The following is a 12,073-nucleotide window of genomic DNA, read 5'->3' on the forward strand; positions in this document are numbered from 1 at the left end:
AATATTTATTCTCTCCGGTTATATGGTATTTTCATTCTTTGTGCCTAGAATCCTATCCCAATTTGACAAAAACATACAGCCCTCGCAAGGCTTTAGAGTCATTTGACACATAGGTAACCAAGTCGCCCGTAGCTATCGCCCTCGGCATGATACAATGCCATGTTTTCCATCATTACGTGGCCCTGTTTTGACGCCGTCCCTTGCTCTTGTGAGCACGAGCATTTCAAGCTTTTGCAATTTTGGCAATCAGATCTGATGCAGCGACAGAGTCTCCTTCCTTGACAAAGATCTCACCGACCTTGCCAGAATGAGGTGCGCTGATGACCATTTCCATCTTCATGGCGCTGAGCACAGCCACGGGATCTCCCTTCTTGACCTCGTGTCCTTCCTTTGATCGCACTTCGACAACTACACCGGCAATCGGGGCTCCGACCTGACTGCTGTCACCGGGGTCCGCCTTTGGTCGACTGGTATTCTCAACTGCGGCCTTGTTGTCGTCAATTGTCACCTGTCGAACTTCACCATTGACTTCGTAAAAGACTTCCCGCTGTCCAGTAGCTTCCGACAAGGGACCAACAGCAAGGAGCTTGAGGATCAGGATCTTGCCCTTCTCGAGCTCGACATGGAACTCTTCTCCGATTTCAGGTTTGTTGAGGAAGAATTTGGTGGGTAGCACAGACAGGTCGCCATACTTGTCCACAAATTTGCGGTAATCCTCAAAGACCTTGGGATACATGACGTAGCTGGCAACATCGGACTCGGAAGTGGTGTCGAATTTTTCTTTGAGCTGCTTCCGTACTGCAGCAAAGTCAATAGGATCCAAGTAGAGACCGGGTCTCTTGTCCATCTTTCTGCGTCCTCGGAGCGCTCGGCTGCGGAGTGGCTCGGGGAATCCACCATAAGGCTGACCCATGTAGCCCTCAAGAAATTCGAGCACAGACTCGGGGAAGTCGAGCTCTGCGGCTTTGGCAATCACCGAGTCGTGGTCCAGCTTGTTTGATACCATGAACTGGGCCAGATCGCCGACGACTTTGGAAGTTGGCGTGACTTTGACAATGTCTCCAAGCAAATCGTTGGCTTGCTTGTAAGCCTTCTTGGTCTCGATCCATTGCGAACCGAGGCCGAGCTGGGTAGCTTGGAAGATCAAGTTCGTAAGTTGACCTCCAGGAATGCCGTGTTCGTATACCTCTGTCGCGAGTAATTAGTAACCATATACTTCGAGAAATCTGAGTGCCTACCTGGATCAGGTCCAGTCAATCCTGCTTCGAAGGGTGAATACACCAGCCGAAGTTGAGACCAGTATTGGTCAAGAGCACGAACGTTGTGGCCGTCCAAGCCGAGATCAAACTCTCCTCCCTCCAAAGAAGCCAGAATGGCGCCAATGCTGGGCTGAGAAGTCATGCCAGACATGCTGTCAGTCGCAGCGTCAACTGCATCTGCTCCTGCTTCGGCGCAAGCAACCATTGATGCCACACCAGTTCCGGCCGAATCGTGAGTGTGTACATGGATGGGAAGGTCTGGGTGGGCCTTTCGGATGGCACCGACCAGGATTCGAGCGGCTTTCGGTTTCAGAACACCTGCCATATCCTTAATAGCAACCTAGACCATAAAATTAGAATGAGATACCGCAGCAGTTGAGTTAAGCTTACTGTGTGGGTTCCAATTTTGACGATCTTGTCCACGAGGTCGAGATAGTACTGGAGGGTGTATTTTGTGTTGGGGTCCTGTTGACCATCAGTCAGTGCGGGTTCCAAGAAATGACAGCAGTTGCGGGGTGATGGGAAAGACGGAAATGAGAGCGGGAAGGTGTCGGGGTTGAGGGCATGAATATGGCAAGGTCCAGGACGAGCAAGCCAGAACAAGAATAGACATACCAGCACTAGTAGATAGTTAGCATAGGAACTTCGGGGAATTGAATGAATAGTCCTTACTGTCACCGCTGTAGCAGATTGTTCCTTCGACGACACCACCGGCCTCCTGAACAGCTTTCATTCCCACCTCGAGCTGATCGATGTCGTTGAGTGCGTCGAAGACACGGAAGATATCCATGCCATTCTTCTTGGCTTGCTTGCAGAAATGGTAGATGGCATTGTCGGGCAACGACTTGTAGGCGACACCGTTGGCACCACGCAACAACATCTGGAAGGGAATGTTGGGCACTAGCTTCCTCATCTTCCTCAGTCTGTCCCAAGGATCCTCATACAAGAACCGCATGGCGACATCGAAGGTGGCACCTCCCCAGCATTCGAGAGCATAAGCATTCTCCAGAGCATGGCTGGTTTCCTTAGCAATATTGCAGAGGTCGACAGTTCGGACACGGGTGGCCAGAAGCGACTGGTGAGCATCACGCCAAGTTGTGTCCATGATAAGGCAGCCTTTGTTTGCACGAATGGCTTTGGCAAATCCTGCAGGGCCCTCCTTGTCGAGAATTGCCTTCCAGCCTTTGGTGGAAGGTGCGGAGACGTCCAACTTGTTACCTTGAGGATCAAGGAGAGTCGGGTAGATGATGTCGCCCTTGAATTTGGACTCTCCAATCTGACCCTTGATGCTACTGCCGTTGACGGCGAGGTCACCCAGGTATTGTAGTAGCTTTTGGGCACGGTTTTGACTGCCAACCAGTTTGAAGAGCTCTGGGGTGTCGTCAATGAAGGTGGTCCAGCAAGTACCTTCGATAAAGGTTGGGTGGGTGAGCAGGGAGGCTAAGAACGGAATATTTGTCTTGACACCGCGGATTCTGAATTCCACTAGAGCTCGCAGCATCTTGCGACGGACGATCTCGTATGTGGATCCATGGCAACTGCACTTGACCAACATGGAATCGTAGTGAGGGGTGATGATGGCTCCGGCAAAACCGTTTCCACCGTCGAGACGAACTCCGTTACCACCAGCTGAGCGATAGACCTCAATCTTGCCAGTATCTGGGGAGAAGCCATTGGCAGGGTCCTCGGTGGTGATTCGGCACTGGATCGCAAAACCGCGAGTAGAGATACGGTCTTGAGTCAAACCCAGCTGTTCGAGGGTTGCACCGGCAGCAATTTGGATTTGAGCTGCCACAATATCGATACCGGTGATCTCTTCGGTGATTGTATGCTCGACCTGAATTCTGGGGTTGATCTCGATAAAGTAATATCGGTTCTGTTGATCGACCAAAAACTCGGCGGTACCTGCATTGCGATAGTTGACCGACTTGGCCAATTTGACTGCATCGTTCAGGATGGCATCTCTGGTTTCGGCAGGCAAGTCCTTTGCAGGGGCTAATTCGACGACCTTCTGATGGCGACGTTGGACACTGCAGTCACGCTCGTAAAGATGGACCACGTTGCCCTGGTTGTCACCAAGCAGCTGGACTTCTATGTGCTTGGGCTTATCAAGGAAGCGCTCGACGAAGACGGTACCGTTGCCAAAGGCAGACTTGGCCTCAGAGGTAGCTCGCTCGAAGTTGTCCTTGAGAGACTCTTGATCTCGGACGACTCGCATACCACGTCCACCACCACCGAATGCTGCCTTGATGATGATGGGGAAGCCATACTCGTCGGTGAAAGCCTTGACTTCTTCGAACTTTTCAACAGGACCTTCGGTTCCGGGAACGACGGGGACGTTGGCTTTGATGGCAATACGTCTCGCCGAGACTTTATCTCCCAGAGACTCGATGACTTTCCAGGAAGGTCCGATGAAGATGATACCGGCTTCCTCGACCTTACGGGCAAACTCAGAGTTCTCAGACAGGAAACCATAACCAGGATGAATCATCTGAACACCGTGGGCCAAGGCAATCTTGATGATCTCATCGCCAGCCAGATAGGCACCGACGGGGGTATATTGGCCTCTTTGACCGATCATGTAAGCTTCGTCCGCCTTTTGTCTGTGCATACCCAGTCTGTCTTCGTAGCTGAAGACGGCAACTGTTTGAAGGGAAAGCTCGTGGGCAGTTCTGAAGATTCGAATGGGAATTTCACCTCGGTTGGCAACGAGAATCTTCTTGAGCTGCATGATGCTCGAATTCGCTCTCAGGCGCTGATGGACTGAATGTTCATGATGACCCTGACCGTCCTCATGATCAGGAGTCGCTGTACCAGCTGTGGCTGAGGCCATGGTGAATGAAATGGTTGGGGGGCCCGGCTGCGAGCAAGGGCAGCGTCAGGCAGGTAGCTCCAGGAGCGGGGGATTGGGGGAGGTGATGGGAGAAAGACAAGGAACAGGTTGGTGTTGAAGGAGCCTGGTAAGAGAGAGAGGATATATAACAGCAAGCCTCGGGACAATACAACAAAAAGCAAGAGGATGTGTTGAGCTTCGGCGTTGACACCGGATCACAGGACGAAAACACAAAAAGAGCTACTCCGGGTCGAACCCAAAGCCCAAAAGATATGAGAGCTTCTATGAGGGATCTGGGACCTGGCCGATAAGCAACTAAGGTTCCAGACAGAGGCAGAGGCACGAGAGGGTGGGTCGGGCTGTGGATGGTGGGAGAGGTGTCATGGGTTGGTGAGGATATGCAGTAGTGGTGGTGTTTGGTGGGAGAGCAATAACGAAGCTGGCAAAGTGTGGTCAATGATGTAGCGAGGGGGATTCCAAGGCCGAAAAGAGGGGAGAACTGGGACGAGATTGGCGGGACATTGATGCCTACCGGACACTAAAACAGCCCTGGCAACCCCGGGTCCCCAATAGTAGCTGGATTATTTGCATGCTCGGGCCCAGGGACACCGAGGACAGCCTCGGCCACAGTAAGAAAAATACACACTAATGCCTATAGGTATGCCCATAGCTTCGACGCAGAGGCCCCAGGCACGCCAGGGTCAGAATCATTATGAACGGTAGCCACCACCGATTTGCGGGCTATTCCTGGGGATTCCCGAGGCCCGCAAAGAGGTCCTCATCGAAACTGACACTCCCGTCTCCCGTCTCCACAGATGCAGATGCGTCTCGTTCGTGAGGTGCTTCCCACATACTTTGAGCTCCCTGGTTGGTACCTTATTCTTTATTCCTTTATTCACCCACGGTATGCATTCCAGCTAAATCCAACAACCCAACTAATTCATTCTACCGTTGTCGGTGGACAGGAGATTCTCAAAGACTCGATTGTCCTCCTGACCCAGCGAGGTTTTTTAGCACTCTCCTTTTGACCAGACATGGCCACTGGGTCCCGGATGACCGGTCCAGTAGTTGTGACGTAGAAGTTTTTTGCCTGCAATAAGCGCTTCTCGCCGTCGTGGATGTCGGAGTCATGCAGCATTCTAAAAGGAAATACCGGGGATGCCCAGTCACGCCAGACTTTCCATAGCCTTTGGCCAAACGTAGTCACGCCAGCAGCCTTTTTTGTATCTCCGAAGCGGCAATGCATAACAAAATATCATCTGTTCTACAGCAAATATGGCAATCTTCCATTCCCTATTTCGGGCCATTCTCGTCCAAACTGGAAAGCTTCGGCTCTAGACTAAGTTTCACCGTAAAACTCCGAGATACACCGCAATGCTTCCGCCGTTCGTTCTGTACATTTTTTCCTTCTCACAAGCAAACCCATGGATACGGCAAACATCCAGTCCACGGTAGAATTATGTCTTTTGAACTCCGTTTTGAAGAATTACTGCACATTGTGGGCGGGCGACATGCACGAGAAAGCCACAACTCTTAAGAAACATTCTTCTGTCTCAAGACACCGCTTCCCAGCCATACATTGGCCACCTGCATCTCCGCCCTGATAGGCCTTGCTTTCGCTTATCTTTCACTTCTCATCCTGACCTGTCTTCCATCTCAACCGAGCAGATCGAGAGCAGATCGGGAGCAGATCATTATTTGGAGCTAGTAGAAGTCTGGTCAAGTGTGAAATTTGTCTAAGCCGGGGCAACTTCCCCAGAATCTGCTTCAGCCTCATGTACTAGCACCAATACGAAATACAGCTACAGCTTGCAAGAAACCCCGTCTTCCGTCCTCATCATCTCTGCCGCTTCATTGCTAAATTTTGATCGCCACGTCTTGTCCCGCATTCTCACATTGTTCTACAAGTAATCTTGCCGGCCGCCTCCAACATTGCCAATTTGAAGCATGCCGAGTTCGCTCCGACCCTTCCACGGCCCGACATCGCCCGAATCTCACATTACTCTGTCCTGACTCCTAACTTCCACCGCTATTCAGAATGCGCGGGGGAATCCGGTGGGTTGAGGCGTGATTCCGTTTGTATGTCCATACCCCGTGGGCGGTGGTCCCGAGCTTGCAGGCCCCTGGGTCAGCATCAGTCGGCTGCCAATGATTGGCGTATTGTCATCAGTCGTCTGTTGGCTCGACTCTTTGGCTTTGCGTTGCTCATTGTCTTTTCGCAGTTCCTCAATCGTTGCCGACTGTTGACTGAGATAGCTGATCATGAAGGGCATCGTAAAGTCATTCAAGTTGTGTCGCCACGAAACCTCCATGACGGTATGGAGAGGGATGAGATCATAACACGCGTACAAAATGCCAACGTAGCATTCGCGGCTTCCGATATCAACAAACTGCTCAATCTCATCAGTATCAACCCAACAGCCAAACATAAAACACGACTTACGTATCTCAACAGTTCCTCAACCACTTCCGACTTGCCTGAAATCGCAGCAGTCTCGATGGCATCGCGGAAAAGCTTGTCTTGCTTCGACAGCGTAATCGACTTCTCCCATCGCTTGTTCTTGCGATAGATTTGTGCCGCAATCTGACGGAAGAAGACGAGTTCATGCTTCTCCAGTCGTTGCGCCAATTCGACCGCATCGTAGTTGTCGTAGTTTTCAACAGAGTCCTTGAGAGTCTTGTAATCTTCCTCCTCGATGAGCAGGTCATGAATAGCATTGTTCACCACTCGCTTGTTCTGTCCTTGCACATTCAATAGGAATGGCTTGATGATGGGAATATTGTCCGACTTCTCAAACATGCGCACCACTCGGTTGACATCCACACGAGCCGTGAGAGCCTGCAACAAGTCCGTAAGGAGGAGTGGCTGCTCTTGCAGGTAGTGGTTGAGTGCCCGGTAGTAGATTTCCAGGTTGGCAACTTTAACAATAATGTCCTTGAATGAATGGTGCTCCCATGCATCAGCAGCACGCTCCATCATGGCCAATGCTGCATTGTCCCATTCGTCATAGTGGCAGTACAAAAAGATCAGTTCGGGCCATAGATGGGCCTCTTCTGTCGCGCGTATCATTTTCGGAATGTTGATTCTCGACCAGAAGAGCTTGAGATGCTCCATGACTCGGTCTGGGTGGTATTTGGCCAGTGCGATTCCAAGCTCGGTGAACATACCCATATGAGCGCGTTCAAGACCGAGACCTGCTTCGAGCAAAGAAATCAGTTCCTCAAAGTATCCGTTTTTCTCATACTGCTTGACCAAATCTTGCAGTTCCTCAGCGTGAACAATCAGATTCAGACCACAGATCTGTGCGAGTCGGAACTCCTTCTTCGCAACGCAGGCCTCGTTGACCTGTTTCCAGACCTTTACGCTGTTAGCACGACGTGCGCAATCCACTGCGTTCTGATACTCCTCCAGATGCACCAAGGTGGTAGCCAATTTGGCCCAATTGGAGATGCTTGTGAAGAAGATTTTCGCTGCCTGGTGGTAGCCCTCTTCGTACGCTTTATCTCCCGAGGCTTCAACATCGGCAACATTGGTTGATCGCAAGAAGTCCTCAAGCTCGGGTAGCTGATCGAGCCGGGCGTAGCTGAATGCGAGTGCAGTATCCACAGCGGGTTCACGTTGTGTCTTGCGGGCCATCTTCAAGAATTTGATCAAGTCTTCATCTTTGCCCGCATGAGTAGCAGTTTCGATCACCTCATTGTAGTTGCTGGGGTCTTGAGCCTTAATATACGACTCTATAGCGTCCGTGACCCTAAGACCATCAAGTTGCGCCTTTGCAACCTTGCTCCAGACTTCAGGCAAGTCAACGCCCTCGGCATATTCCTGAGCACGGTCGATGCTGACGATGTGGTCAACCAGAACATTTGCAGCGGAGGAATGGTCATTGACCTTCTTGTAGATCTCAAGAGCTTCCTCATACATGCCCTGCTGAATACACATATTGGCAATTTCCTCGGTATTGAACTCGGACAATCGCTGGATGTAGTCCATCACGCGAGATTTGTCTGCCTTGGCTGCGGTCAGCATCAATAGATTTTGGAGACTGGCATTGTCGCTGAATGGCGAGGGTTCCAGAATGATCTTCTCCAGAAGCTCGATCAACTCGCCTGGGAGATCCGCATCGAGGAATGCTTTGACGGCAATGGAGACCTTGTCAGGCTCGCTGGACTCAGGTACTGCTGTTGAAACGACTTGATCGACAAGGGAGCGTTTGTGAACGTTGTTTGGAGCAAGTACAAAGGCCCAGATCTCGGGATCAGCTCGTTCTAGTAAATACCGAGCCTGGGCGCGGAACATCGAGTTTTCATTCGTAATGTTGATGAGCTCGAGATCGTTTTGGCCCTTGCGGTAGGCGATGTATGCCAGATTCGGATCTCTCTTCTCACAGTATTTGCCCACTGTGAGCGTATCGTAAAGATCATTCTCCTTGAGAAATTGCTCGGCGTTGTTGTTACTGTCTGGTGGGGGAGGTTAGCACATATTCCCAGAATGACAAGAAAAAAAGAAGTTAGCAGCTCGCGCGTGGGTTCAGTATCTGTACCCATGTTCTTCGAAGGCTCAGGCGCAAACATTGGTAGGAGAGGGGAACAGTGCTTGGAAAGAGCAACGCAACTTACCGATGTAAATCTTGGCGAGTGCGTTGTAAACAGCCGGCTGTTGGTTGCCAGCTGACAGTGTAGCCTCCAGGAAAGGCAACAAGATCTTTAAACGGTTCTGCGTCTCGACCTCAGCGACCAGGTCGTCAATGGGCACGGCTGCTGGATCAACAGACTGCAGGAGACCCTTGATGACCGACTCTTCACAGTCGAGAGACAACAAGGCACCGACGACGGCTGGAGTGCGTGAGGGGTTCACTCGTTGCACGTAGACCTCGATTGACTTGTATTGTTGGTTTCGATAGAGATAATTGATGAGATCCTTGACGAAGTTGAACCGATCGCAGACAATGATTAATGGAAGTTGCTCCGACAGGCGGGCTTCAATCAAGAAGTTCTTGACCTTTTCAGGGTTGTAGTGATTATTCTCCCTGCAAATCCGCTCAACCTCTTGAAATTGTTGGAAGGTGACGGCGGCCTCCAAGTATTTGAAGACAACATCGGCATCCTCACTCAAGTTGACGATACTGCCGAGGTAATAGTACAAGCCTTCTGCAGTACGGTGTTTCTCAAAAAGCTGAATGAGGCGACCAGATCCCAGCAGATCGGAAAACTTTGTGGCGAGTTGGACAACTGCCGCCAGGTTTTGACGAATGTTCACCTTGAGCATCTCGTCCATTGCATCGAGGGATTGCTCGACCGAGAGACGGCCGAAGTACTGCTGGAGCCATTCTGGGCTCAACTTTTCTGTTTGCACAATGATGCGTTTGATGGAGGCTGGATCGTCGGTGTTTTCGAGCGCTCGCTGTAGAAGCCCAGCTTGCTCACAAAGACGTGCAACCCTAGACTTGTCATAATGAGAGAACATCTCATTTCCCAAGATGGCATCTGCAACCTGTGGCGCATTGAGTAAATTCATCTCTAGCAGACGGGTCTGAAGGTGGCCTTGATCAGGGCGGTTCTCTTTCAGAGCGTCGAGCAGGAACGCAGTTGCTTGCTGAACCATGTTTTGGGACATGAAGATGTCGACTACTCGGTCGATATCAACCAAGGGGCCACCCTCGTGGTTCGCAAGTTGGGTAGCAAACTCGGCGCCCTTCTCAGGGTTTGCCCTGACAATATGCTGCAAGAGTCCATTGAAGTCCGGTTGGTAGCCAGCTTGTTGTGCATAGGGCAGAATTTCGTCGAAGCGGCCAGTCTCTGCCAGAGCGGCAACCACCTTTGGAGCAGCATTTGACTCGCGGTAGATCTTCAATGCCAACTCCAAATCGTGAAGTCGGACAATATCACCTAGCTCTTCAGATGATTCTAGCTTGCCTTCGCTCATCCACTTGTCAAGAAGGTTCTTGCGGTTTTGGGCGAGGACTGGTTTGATGAGCTCCACACTCTCGTATCTGTTAAGCCGCCCCTTGTCCAAGAGCTTGCCAAAATACTGCAGGATGACAGAAAGTTGACCAGCTTGCTGCGGGACGGCCTTGAAGCGGTTGATAGTCTCCGGGGTCCTGAGAAAACCGCGAGGTGAGTCGGCAGCGATCTGGGCTGCTTCGGCATATTGACCTTGAGAGAACAAGGTCTCAAATTGTTGCTGATACAGATTGTCAGCGCCGGGAAGTCCTCCCTTGGATGCGAGTTTGACGGCTAAGCTCGAATTGGCCGGGTTCTGGAGAAGGTATGGGATGATGTTGTTTTCATCAACGCTGACCGACAAAACCTGCCCTTTTCGGTTGATACCGACGATGCCAGCAGACTCGGAGTCAGGAGCGGTGATGAAGATTGTCTCGCTCGAGATACGATTCATGAAGATGACGCTGGCGGTCTCAAGATCATAAAGATGGATGAAGCCGTACTTGGTGATCATGTAGATGATACCATACTTTTTGGAGATCTGCATGGCGACGGGGAAGTCGTTGACTGCCTCTTCGGGGAAGTAAACGTCAACGGCCTTTTTATTGAATCGTGGGTTGTTGTCGTCATGGTCGATTTCAACAACATGGAGTTTGCCTTGACCACTGGCGTTTCTCACCGCGAAGGTAAATAGTTTGTACGGGGTAGCATTACCCTCAGCATGATAGGTGCCAAAAGCGGCGGCATGACCTTCGATATGCTGAGAGATGCCACGGTTACGCGAATACAATTGCATTGTGCCCGCGACTCGGCCCTCTTTCTGAGAAATACCAACAATGACGGACCATTGATCATCGTCATTGACACGGTAGTTGATGATTTGGCAGCCATTGAGATTTGCGTTTCGCTCAAACAACTTAACTGGGGCCGACTGAGTTGGGTCAAAGATGTCCCAGTGATAGACAGAACTGTCGGTAACGAGACCAAGACTGCGGTCGTTGTACCACTTCCAGAAGACGATATCTTCATTCATGACGGTAGACTTGAGCTTGGATTTGTTGCCGAGATCAAAGATCTGAACGGTTCTGCCCTGAGCCTTGAGAGCAAGGATCTCACGCGAGAAGTGCATGATGGCACTGTCTGCGGTGATTGCCCGCTTGGTGACTTCATTGTTATTCTTGAGGTTGATGATGATGACCTGGGGCTTGTCTTGATCGTCAAGTTTCTGTCGAACGCAAACGAAATGATCTGATTCTAGTGTACAACTGTTGAAGGAGATGGATTGAGGCTGGAGGTGAAAAGTCAGTATGTGACGTGGTGCGTGGTTCGTAGTGCAGAGGTCCGCAGGCAGGCAGATGCCACCTGTACTTGTAGGGGATGGAGGCTATCAGCTTACCGCGATACCAAGGTTCGTCAACTGTATTTAATGTCAGTGATGATAGCCATAGATAGTATAGATTGATGAGACCAACCTGAACCAGCTCAGTGAACTTAATGGGAAGCGCCATGGTTGCGACCGGCCCCCTGCGGCCTCATCCACGTTGAATAAAGGAAGAGGGAAACAGTTCAGGGAGTAAGCTTGAGATCAAAAGGAGCGTGGAGGATGAAATGAGGAATTAGGCAATTAGTATCGCTTCAAGAACGATATCAAGAATCCAAGGGAAAGAAGAGGGACAAATGATGATGGTGACCTCCTAATCGTAGGGTTAGGACAAACACCTCTGAGAATTGGAACTGCCAACGTTGCTGGATGACTTGGGGAAGTTTGGATTGCTGCGGAAGGCCGCGCCAAGAGGGTGGACGACTAAACACATGCGCTGAGCAGGTAGGACCCAGGCACGCTAGGCTAAATCAGGAGAGCGCGTTTGCGTCTGACTCCTAAATAGATTGGTGGAGGTACAGCAAAGTTGTCTCAGTCATTTCCGTCAGACAAAAATTATATCTTCTCCTAATAGCGGCCGTCAATTCTGGTTCTAGCGCGTTTTCTGTGCTAAAGGCCTAGGTGGCACTTCAGAGCTGTGGAAGGGTCCAAATGATTGGA

At 50.8% G+C, this 12,073-nt stretch overlaps 2 protein-coding genes across 3 annotated transcripts; both read right to left on the reverse strand.

Moving 5' to 3' along the window:
- Positions 1–2: 2 nt before the first annotated feature.
- Positions 3–4,542, reverse strand: PV10_02092. 2 transcript variants are annotated; one of them, XM_016366372.1, is made up of 5 exons: positions 1,932–4,542; positions 1,875–1,879; positions 1,650–1,724; positions 1,239–1,599; positions 3–1,188 (listed from the first exon to the last, which is right to left on the reverse strand). In XM_016366372.1, exons 1-5 carry the CDS (start codon positions 4,090–4,092, stop codon positions 224–226), a joined length of 3,567 nt encoding a protein of 1,188 aa, XP_016225890.1. In that variant the 5' UTR covers positions 4,093–4,542; the 3' UTR covers positions 3–223. The 2 variants fall into 2 exon arrangements, with proteins under 2 accessions (XP_016225890.1, XP_016225889.1); XM_016366371.1 differs by having other exon boundaries at positions 1,650–1,879.
- A 1,134-nt stretch (positions 4,543–5,676) lies between these two features.
- On the reverse strand, positions 5,677–11,790 carry PV10_02093 (uncharacterized protein). Its single transcript, XM_016366373.1, has 5 exons — positions 11,505–11,790; positions 11,429–11,449; positions 8,710–11,320; positions 6,536–8,550; positions 5,677–6,482 (listed from the first exon to the last, which is right to left on the reverse strand). Exons 1-5 carry the CDS (start codon positions 11,538–11,540, stop codon positions 6,126–6,128), a joined length of 5,040 nt encoding a protein of 1,679 aa, XP_016225891.1. The 5' UTR covers positions 11,541–11,790; the 3' UTR covers positions 5,677–6,125.
- Between the last annotated feature and the right edge of the window lie 283 nt (positions 11,791–12,073).

The sequence above is a fragment of the Exophiala mesophila genome, assembly GCF_000836275.1.
Source record: "Exophiala mesophila strain CBS 40295 unplaced genomic scaffold supercont1.2, whole genome shotgun sequence".
NCBI lineage: Eukaryota > Fungi > Ascomycota > Eurotiomycetes > Chaetothyriales > Herpotrichiellaceae > Exophiala > Exophiala mesophila.

Coding starts and splice junctions, on each gene's coding strand:
- PV10_02092 (XM_016366371.1), bottom strand. CDS start 4,092: ATGGCCTCAGCCACAGCTGGTACAGCGACTCCTGATCATGAGGACGGT. Junction 1,880..1,931: donor AATCTGCTACAGCGGTGACA/GTAAGGACTATT, acceptor ACTATCTACTAG/TGCTGGTATGTCTATTCTTG. Junction 1,189..1,238: donor ATTGACTGGACCTGATCCAG/GTAGGCACTCAG, acceptor TACTCGCGACAG/AGGTATACGAACACGGCATT.
- PV10_02093 (XM_016366373.1), bottom strand. CDS start 11,540: ATGGCGCTTCCCATTAAGTTCACTGAGCTGGTTCAG. Junction 11,321..11,428: donor TGACGAACCTTGGTATCGCG/GTAAGCTGATAG, acceptor TTTCACCTCCAG/CCTCAATCCATCTCCTTCAA. Junction 6,483..6,535: donor TTGAGGAACTGTTGAGATAC/GTAAGTCGTGTT, acceptor GAGATTGAGCAG/TTTGTTGATATCGGAAGCCG.